At 31.1% G+C, this 10,615-nt stretch overlaps 1 protein-coding gene across 1 annotated transcript; it reads right to left on the bottom strand.

The window, feature by feature from the left end:
• Positions 1-559: 559 nt before the first annotated feature.
• Positions 560-4,745, bottom strand: LOC102593374 (probable beta-1,3-galactosyltransferase 19). Its single transcript, XM_006354743.2, has 7 exons — positions 3,529-4,745; positions 2,364-2,599; positions 1,991-2,281; positions 1,754-1,882; positions 1,497-1,670; positions 1,016-1,123; positions 560-939 (listed from the first exon to the last, which is right to left on the bottom strand). Exons 1-7 carry the CDS (start codon positions 4,376-4,378, stop codon positions 727-729), a joined length of 2,001 nt encoding a protein of 666 aa, XP_006354805.1. The 5' UTR covers positions 4,379-4,745; the 3' UTR covers positions 560-726.
• Between the last annotated feature and the right edge of the window lie 5,870 nt (positions 4,746-10,615).

The following is a 10,615-nucleotide window of genomic DNA, read 5'->3' on the forward strand; positions in this document are numbered from 1 at the left end:
ACAATAGACCAACACTGCTTGTGAAAAATCCTGCTACATCCACTGTTTGGAACTACCAAGAAACTATTTGGACAACTTGACTATTATACAGCTATTACATCTTTGATGGTCAACCTTAAAATGCTATTTAGGAAAAGGAAATTTGTCAATAGAGAATTGAACTGTCATTTTCCCTTAATATCTTTGGCATACCCAAGAATCTCCTTTTCTATTCATTTTGCTGCTGCTAAGATGTAACAGTTTGTTCATATTTCAAAAATCAACATAGCATGTCAAGTGTCAACTTCCCCACACAGCCCACCTTTTATGTTTGACCACAGTACTTCATGTTGAATACTTATATTGAATTAGTCAACCTCATACCTTAAAATACAAACCACAAGACATTAAAACCAGATCATATTTGAAACTTCATGGAATCTCAAATTTGTTTCTTTCTGCTGCTGCTGTTAGTGTATGATAAGTTACATACAAACGTATGTAGTGATATTCTCAATTGCACTTTTATGTACTTGCTTTAAAAAGTATGTTATAAAAAATATTATAAAGACAGGGAAGGTAGAGAAAGCAATAAATGAAATTTCCAAGGCACCTAAGTAGCCCCTATCATATGAAAAACAATGTATTCCAGAGAATATACAGATCATGGTATATTAAAGTGCAAAACTTGTCTATCCTAGTTCCTGGGACTGTTTCAGATTCCATTCGGACTTCAAATCCGAATTGTCATCTCATGTTACAGCATTGAGGCCGGCCTAGCTGTTGTAATTTGTTCCACATACAAATCATCTGTCTAGGGGACTGGTAATGAGCAGTATAATAGTCGTCTACACATCCAGATTGGGAGAACTTCAAGCTGTGTACATACTGCACAGGTCTTGATGAACTATTAAATTTTTCGACCCACATTCCCATGCTGACATCCTCCATCTTGAACAACTGCACATCAAGGGAGCTAGTTAGCTATTTCATGAGTAATAACTTGTGGAAAGAGATGACATGGATTTTGTCTAACCTTTAGCTTATGTTTATTGAACTCTGAGACGATGAAGTTTGCAATGGCTGATGAAATAATGTAACCCGGTCCATTAGCATAAGGTGGATAATCTTCTTCTGGCCATTCCTGAGGAACCACCCGGGAACGAATATTAGATGAGAGAAACTCAGATTTCGTGGGGTTCTAGAAGGCCGGAATACTGAGTGACTAAGATATTGAAAAGACAAAAAACTAGACAACATCCAGAGATAATCCATGCAGATAACTAGCAATAGTTACAATAGCCTTATTGTATTCCCCTAGAAAAGGAGATCTCTTGCATAGCCTCGCCTATTCTAAGCATGTTCATCAGACACTATTAACGGGTAAATGCAAAGTCTCTTCTTTGACGATAAAGCATATGAAAATACTTTGCCAAAAGAAAATAGCACTATTAGGCCTTCTAGCCACATAGAGATTGGAGTAAGAAAAACCTAAAAAAGGAACTCCAAACTATTACCTCATATGTCACTGCCCATTTACCATTACGCAGGGGCTTATGATAGTAATTGATATTTCCAACATATAAGCTCCTATTTTCGGGTATCTTATTTATCTCATTGATAACTGCATCCACTCTAACAAATGTATCATCATCACACTTCATGATATTTTTTGCAAATGCTACATGGACCTGCAACAAGAAAATATCAATATTGTGATGACGTTAATCTGGGGACAACCAACGACAATGTTTATAGGTAATCCACAACTCACCCCATATTCGCAGATGGCAACTGTTTTCAAGACAACAAGATCATAATTGTCCATGAAAGGAACAATGACAATGTCACCAAAGAATTCTGCCTCTTTCTTCAACTCCACGTTTATATCCTTCCTAGCGTGCTGTCAAAAATCCAATCCATGTTAAACTCAAATTACCAAGCTGCAACACCAATGTTAATAGTAAACGATATTCTTAAAATGATGAATATGCTACCATCTACAACCTACCAATGCGACAAAGAATCGAGCCACAACATTTGAAGATTTGATTAGCTGATGCTGCAGCCAAGACCTCCTTATAGCCATTCGCTCAGCAAAGTGATTGCCTGCCGACAGAATGCCAATGAACAGATCCACAGGCTGATCAAGGAGGGGTGGTGCCTTCCATCTGTTTGACATATCAAGATGCCTTTGAGGAGCAAAACTAGGATGTGATGTGGGCAAGGAGGCAGCAAAGACTGAATCGACATCAATGTCACCATTCAAAGACAAACCAGTGGCATCCTCGAGTGCAAATCCCTAAAAAGCATCAATGATAACCTTCTTTAGTTCAATTCAATAATTCAGCATGAAATTGAAGAGGTGGTAGTATGTTACTCACAATTCGATATGGAAATGAGGTCACATGCCTCCCATCAACGTTCACATGATAACCCTCAAAACCGGCACTGAGAGTTAGAACAAATAACCTATCCTCTGAAAATGGGAATGGCCAATCAAAATCGACCTTCTTTTTTCGCCCTACTAGCCGGTTTAACCACCAAGATGCCTTTGATTGCTCAGAATGGTTGGTGTCATTATCTCGGATCCAGTTCTCACATTTTACCTGGCCATCAACTGCAAAAGATTCTAGACGTTACCAAAAATGCCGTAACACATACAAATAATATATTACTGTGCCACAGACTACAAGAGATGGAGATGCAAATGTAACTGATGGGGCATTTTGCTTATTTTTTATTCCATCCAATTGCCAAGAAACCCATGTAGAAAAGGTATTCAAAATAATTGCAATCCCCAACTCATGAGAATAATCCGAGGAATCTACCCATCATGAAATAGAACCTATTCAAGCAATAAGCTCTATACTCAAACTTATTCAACTGCTTGATTATGCACTATAAAAACTTCTGCAGCATCCCCACCCACTACCAACCTCCCAACAAAAAAAAATATACTACCTATATTTCAATTTGTTTATTCAGTTTGACTTAAAGAAGACTTTTCAATGTTGTGGTCTTAAACTAAAAATATGTAGAATGTACCAAAAATGTGCTTTGATCTTGTGATCTTAAACATGTTCATGTGGAAAGTTAGAATTAAGGAGTTGCCAAAAAAGGAAAGAGGATGCTTTTTTAGACAAACTAAAAAGGAAAGTAAGACGAACAAGTTTCACGAACAAATCGAAACGGATGAAGTAAAAAGGAACCACCTTTTAACCTCAATTAGTAAATCAAACAGTTTCTCCAGCTAACAAATCTTTTTAAGTTCAAGTGTTCAACTAACATTAAACATTTGACTTTTCTTAGCAACTCTGCCTATGTGAGTTTCACATTACTGGTCACAAGTACGGATAAAGGAGGAGGATTGCAGTAAGTTAACAGCTAAATGAATCTTCAAAGCTTTTGAATATAAAGGATCATATAGGGACAGTCCAACTAGTTTGGGAATGCGCATAGTTGACCGATTAAACTAGTTCATTAAAAACAGAATAATTTCTTAACGACCAATAAAGTAACAGAAAGAACCAAAATTGATATTCTCACCAGTCTCCTCATCATCCCTAGACCTCCACCCATCACACCTTTGAGCCGTCCCCCACTGCATCCTATAACAAGTGTTCTGCTCAATCATCGGCTTCCCGCTCCAATCACCACTCAACCGTGGATTGAAGTGAAGAATCCTAGGTGGGTCCTCTCCATCAACAGTCTTCAGACCTTGTAACTCCATCATAAACTGTGAAACCATCAAGAATTGACCTTCCCTCAGCAATGATATCTTTGGATCATGCTCCTGATGAGCCCTTTTGGGCCTCCCCACAACAGTTATATGTGAACCAAGAGTAAGCCCACATGGCAACACCATCATTCTCCCTTTTCCCAAAAACTCAGACCCTGATATTGAAATGGAATGAGGACATTCTTCTGTCTTGTTACTTTCTACAATACTACCCACTTCTTTTTTATACAATTCAAGCTCTTTCCAGAACTTTTTACCTACCTCAAATGCCTCTTTTGCTGACTTCAAAATCCCAGAAAACCCATCATTACTAGTCATATTCACATAACTACCGTCAAAAACCAAACTTGACAAAGGACTCTTGATTTCTCTAATCTTCCTTTCAGGCTTTGATTGATTTGGAACCATAAGTGGGACATCAAGAGGTCGATTTGGGGCTTCTTTTTCTTCTAACTCCTCTTCACTATCAAGCACAAAAGACTTCGAAAACTGCCCTGTACCAAAACCGTCTTGAGAAACTAAACTAAACCCATTTCTGAAAACAAAAGGAACTTCAAGACCCACCAAAAATACATACAAAATACCAAACAAAATCAAAACTTGCAACGATCTTTGCCTACTCAGTGACATGAACAAGTCAAATTTTGCTCTTTTCATGTTAAAAAAAAAACTTCCCTTTTGAGCTTAAACCCTCTCTCAATTTCTAATGATCATGAAGAAATGCAAAAAACACAACAATATGAAGAAAAAGAAAATGGGGTTTCTCTAAAATTTCCAAAACCGACAATTTTATACCAAAAAACAAAAACTTTGTTCGTATGAAAGAGGGAAAGTATAGTTTAGAAAAAGATAGAGAGTGTTAGGTCATCAAAGTATGATCACAACTCACAAGCAAGTTCATATATATAGAAAATGTATAGATATAGAGAGAGAAAGAGGAGAGAAGAGAGGGGTTGAGGTTCGGTGGCCTTCCCGGAAGAAGAGAAATGTGGTTATCTTTTTCAATTTGAATTGGGAAAAGCTTTACACTTTAAAAAGTTGATGGAAGAATCTTGATGGAATGTGTTCCACTTTTTGTTTTTATTATATATTTTATTCCTGAAAACTTTTTGGAAATTATTAAACTAAAAACTTTTATATTTGAAATTATTTTTTTGTAAAAATATTGTTTTTTTTATAAGAAGTGCTCTGTGTTTGGCTAATTTTAATGAAAATATTTGGTTGATAGACCAATTAAGTTATTCGAAAAGTACTTATTAATAATTAAGGCAGCAGATTAGAAGCTAATAAATTATTCATTTATTTTTAATGTTAGTAGAAACTAGCAAAGTGGAGGATACACTAAGTTAAGAACTAAAATTAAAGTCACCATTTCAAGTAATTAATTATTACTTTTAGAAGCAGAAGATGTACATAAATTTTAAAGTAAATAATTGAAATGTATAAGACTCTTAAAACTTAATTTCTTAAAAGTATACTAATCAATTCACATCTTCTTCAAAACCACTACTTGAAATGGGAATATGAGAGAATCATTTTAAAGTGTATATATTTATTATTCAAATATTTTAAATTCATTGATCCAATTATTTTATAATTTCCGCAGAAAAAAATTATTAAAAAAAGAAGTTTAATATCAAGGGTTTCTTTATACTTAAGGCTCAAGTACGATATATTTAATTAAGGAGGAAAGAAATCCTACCCCTTAATGGTTAAGAAAAGTTATTAAGTGGCGATCTTAATTGGTGATTCTCCTATTGAAGAAATACGATAGGTAAAAATTTTGTATATTGATAGAACGGATGTAACCTTTTAGTATCAGATTCGTTTAAATCTAGCATTTTTATAAATACAATAAATTCAATGATGAAAAAATATTTTAAACTTATAAAGCATAAATTATGTATTCGCCATTGATAGTGACAATAGATTTTTTATACTATTAAATTAATTTATTTTTACGATACATGTGTATATACAATTTGATTATAGATTTTGACATCCAAGTTGTTATCATATAAAACAGTTTAATGAAGGTGGGTAAATAAAAAATGTGAACAAGGAAAATAAGTCAAAAGTTAATGGAAGTCCGCCACTAGCTTAATTTGGGTTAATGTATTATGCTAGTCATAGTCACTGAAAATCTATATTATAAAAATTAAAAATCAACCTATATATATATATGTGTTGTACGTTTGTTTTAATACGTCTATATGATGTAAATCTAAATCTAAATTCAAAATGAATATTATTTACCTAATTAGGAAAGAAAGTCACACCAATTGACATAATGTATTTATTTAATTATTATTTCTATATCAAAAGGTACTGTTTAGACTAAAAGAATTCAATTGGAGCCTCTTGTCTACCGTTAGCTCCACCACACTCTAAATCAAGTTGTTTCCTATCAAAAGGTATAATTTAGTCGAAAAGAATTAAATTAATTCATGTTGTACGTTTGATGAAATGAACCTTCAATCATTATTTTCTCTCAAAAATATAAATTACAAATTATCATGTCAAGAAAATAACATTTTGCCACTGAATTAACAATTCTTATGACTGCATAGGTTATGAGTTATAACAATATAGTTGAAATTGAATCTCACAATGTTCTTTAATTTTTACTATCTATTGGATTGAATTTATTTATTTTTTAAAAAGGTTTTGTAACACAATTTTTGTGGAATACTATAATGATTATTTTTTTTAATAAAAAGGACATTTACAAGAACTTATCATAAACATAAGACGATTAGATAAAGCCACGTTGTTTGAGAGGTTAAACCTTTTTATTAAAACGGTTAATTATTCATTAATTTCCGATAATCAGGGTGGAAACAAATTTTATTTATTAATTAGTTGGATATAATCCCAAAATTTTATGTGCTTTACAAGAAATAATAAGACAAGAAAGACAGCCATGCTTACAACTACCACATTATTGAACAATCGAACCCCAAAAAGTTTATTTGCAGGTTACACACCCCCCTCCCCCCCCACCCCCCGCACTATTTCTCGATAAAAAATTTACTTGTATCTGGTATTTATATTTATGTTAATCTATGAATAAATTACAAATATCTTTAACTTAATACTTTATTTCTTATTGCTAATGTTAATTATGATTAATTAATACATAATCTAACTTTAATATTGACTTAATCATTATAAAGTAGTATACAGATACTTTCATGTTTTGACCGATTGAATCTCATAGTGGAGCTTAGAGAATGAGGAAATTATTTATAGGGAGTGCTTTCATTATACCAAAATAAATTTGAATTAGTCGAATGATGAGCAACTTACAAGTACCACATGATTAAATCAGAAAACGAATAAAATTTCAGAAATTCATAATATAAAAATTAAGTTGAATATCTTTGAAAAAAACATTTTGCTTGGGAAAAAGAGAAGGAAGAATAATAATCTAATGTACTTAGATTAACACAATTAAACAAATACCCTATCTAGTAATAATCCCCTTAATAAAAATAAATGTATGGTAGTGAAGTCCTTCGTATTAAGACTTAATTAAAGATTTTTGTATAATTAGGATTTAGCCATGCAGTACATTTTTTTATAGCATTCCACTTGGATTTGTTGATCTACCTAATAATACTACTACTTGTACTTTCCTTTATTAATTAATATATAATTTAAAAAGTGGTTTTCCCCTCCCTACCCCCAACCCCTTCACAACATCTCCACCAAATAATTGGTGAGTAATCGTCCATTTTTAATTAAAAAATTTGTGTTTGAATTTTAAGAATAAAGTTGTGTAAAAAATATTTTATCCTAATATGAGATTTTCCTATATAACTTCAAATTTATTAGATTTCAAATGTGATGCTAAATATCAGATAAGAAATAAAAAATAATAATACAAGTGAAATTTATAGTCTTAATTTTATATTCCTAGTCAATTTTTATATTTTCTCACTTTGTAGTTTTAATTTTTACTTATACAATAAATACTTGCATAACTTTTCATGCTAGTTGAAATTTACTTGATAAGAAATTTATGTATCTTAGGACAAGTGTAGATACAATAACCGTTTACCGAAGCTTCGATCGTTTCATCGGGTCATCAACTTCCTTGACTTGTTAGCTTTACAATAGAATTTATCTTCATCATTATTTATTTATGAGTAAATAGGTTTAGCAAACATAAAAATCATATTTGTATGTTATAACTATAGTTTGTATAATTGCGCTCCATAACAAACTTTATGTTTGCTATGACTATTAATATGTATATTTCGGTATACATATAAAAAAGAATCAATTGTATAATCTGTTTCGGTATACATATACAAAAGAATCAATTGTATAATCTGTTTCGGTATACATATACAAAAGAATCAATTGTATAATCTGTTTCGGTATACATATACAAAAGAATCAATTGTATAATCTGTTTCGGTATACATATACAAAAGAATCAATTGTATAATCTGTTTCGGTATACATATACAAAAGAATCAATTGTATAATCTGTTTCGGTATACATATACAAAAGAATCAATTGTATAATCTGTTTCGGTATACATATACAAAAGAATCAATTGTATATTATGTTTGTATAAAGCGAGAAAGACAAAAGAAAATTGGACAGGGAAATATCTGTATTTGTATAATTATAAGTGTATAGGATGAAAATATATATGTATTTGTATTTGTATATACAATTTTCTCTCGTTTTATACAAACACAAACACAATTTATACATTTGTGCTTGTATAAAGTGAGAGAGGCAAGTGAGAGTGGCGAGCGAAATCTGGGACAATGGCGAGCAAGATTCTTTGGGGAGAGAGGCGAACAAAAATATGTATATATACAATTTTTTCTCACTTTATACAAACACAAACACATTTTATACATTTGTGTTTGTATAAAAGTGAGAGAGGCGAGGGAGAGACTGCCAGTGAGAAAACGAGAGTGGCGTGCGAGAATTTCAGTGAGAGAGGCGAATGGCAACAATTTGCTACGGGTTACAATTAAATCAAACTATGATTATAACATTTAATTTGAATTAATAGTTTACTATTTTATATAATTTTCTCTTTATTTATTGTGCGTAAAAGAAATTGAACATTAAAAAAAAACTTGTATTGAATAATTAATTTTTTATCAACCCCTTTAATTTAGTGTTCTTATAAATTCACTGTGAGAAACGTTATTACTTTTCACAGGTAACTAATCTGATTTTAAATTTATATGTGGACTAAATTCTGTCAAGAAGGAAATAAATGATAAACAAATTAAGTGAAGCATATAGAAATAATAATTAAATTTATTGGGTTCAGTTATTGAGTTCGACTGAACCGTAATGATATCACAATTCTATTTCTTATGTTGATCTACCAACAATAGATAGTGGTCCATAAAATGTCCAAATTCTTCATTTTCGGCATCACTTAAATTTTGATTGACTTGTAGTAACAAGTAGTACTAGTATCCTTTGTAGTAATAACTCTCTTTTAGTGGGATTTCATAGAGAAATATTGAATTTGAATGAATCTATCTATACATTTAATTATATTTATTAACGCATACAAAATAAGCAATTCTTTCATTGAGCCATCATCATAATTAATATCATGCTTTAAATTTGAAGAAATGATTTCTTGTAACTATTTACGACTTGAATAAAAAAAAAATTAGGAAAAAATTGTGTGTAAAAATTAAAATTAAAACCAAATTTATATGAACTTACAAAATCAAATCTCACTCTTCAATTCCAATGAATGAACTGTGGAATGTATTTATTAAATGAAGTATGTTACTTGCGGTCAATGTTTATATAGACGGAGCGAGTATTAAGAGTGTTCTAAATTTCCTTTTGGAAGATTAGAATTTGTTGATAGTAGAATTAGAACCACAACTTGTGCTTGTAAAATATTTTAATAATCTCTTTTTTACCCCTAAACGCTTAATAAGTTTTATTAGAATTCACGAGTTAATATAAATATATAATTTTTTACTATAACTACAAATTTACAAAAGTACTACAAAATTTATTTGAACCTACGAATCCCACCTAGCTCCACTCCTGGCGGAAGCTTTTGCTGGCGAACACTTTATTATGTTGGAGTCATCAATTGTTGTCGTGGTGTTATTGCTGGACACAATAGACTACATCATGCACAGTACATATCCACTGGGAAACTTGTTGCTTTTTTATTGCGGTTGTGGATAATATATACTCTCCCAGTCTTAATTTATTTATTATTTTGATTTGATTTAATTCAAAGTTTTAAAAAAATAAATTTACACATAGAAGCAAAAATATACTAGTTAATTAGTTAATATAGTTATAGTTTGCTTTATAATTTGCGATCTACTTTTAGCTATATTTACGCGCTAAGCTTTTTAATTTTGTATGATTCGCACATTTATATAATTTGAAATTTGTATAATATAATTTGTATAACTTTTGTATAATTCGGAATTTGTATAACCTGTTTACACTTCTGATGTTTGTAATTGTATAATTCGTTATTTCGAGTTTATACAAAAATGATTGAATTATACAAATGTATCCGCAAATTATACAAATCCGCGAATTATACAAACGAGACAGCTTAAATTGTTGCTACAACCCATAAATATGCAAACTATAACTATGGAGCATAATTAAATTTATTACAGTGGCCATTTGCGAAAGTTCTCAAAAAAAAAAAGATTTTGAATTTTATGATTTTAAATTAAAATATGTCAAAATATAATAAAATACTTTTTAATCTTATAATGTTAAACATGAAGTGAAAATTTGATATTATGATTTCAAAGAAAAAGTACATATTATGTTATGATTTGGCCCTAAAGCATGATCTGATAATGGCATAATCGAATGCTAAGACCTTCAAGTTATATATATGCTACATTTTA

The sequence above is a fragment of the Solanum tuberosum genome, unplaced genomic scaffold, assembly GCF_000226075.1.
Source record: "Solanum tuberosum cultivar DM 1-3 516 R44 unplaced genomic scaffold, SolTub_3.0 scf00180, whole genome shotgun sequence".
Classification (NCBI taxonomy): Eukaryota; Viridiplantae; Streptophyta; class Magnoliopsida; order Solanales; family Solanaceae; genus Solanum; species Solanum tuberosum.

Bases quoted from the DNA above. Each gene is read 5' to 3' on its own strand.
- LOC102593374 (XM_006354743.2), bottom strand. From the start codon at position 4,378: ATGAAAAGAGCAAAATTTGACTTGTTCATGTCACTGAGTAGGCAAAGA. The intron at 2,282-2,363 runs GTGAGTAACATA...GATGCTTTTTAG, and splicing joins CCTCATTTCCATATCGAATT to GGATTTGCACTCGAGGATGC. The intron at 1,671-1,753 runs GTGAGTTGTGGA...TTCTTGTTGCAG, and splicing joins TTGCCATCTGCGAATATGGG to GTCCATGTAGCATTTGCAAA.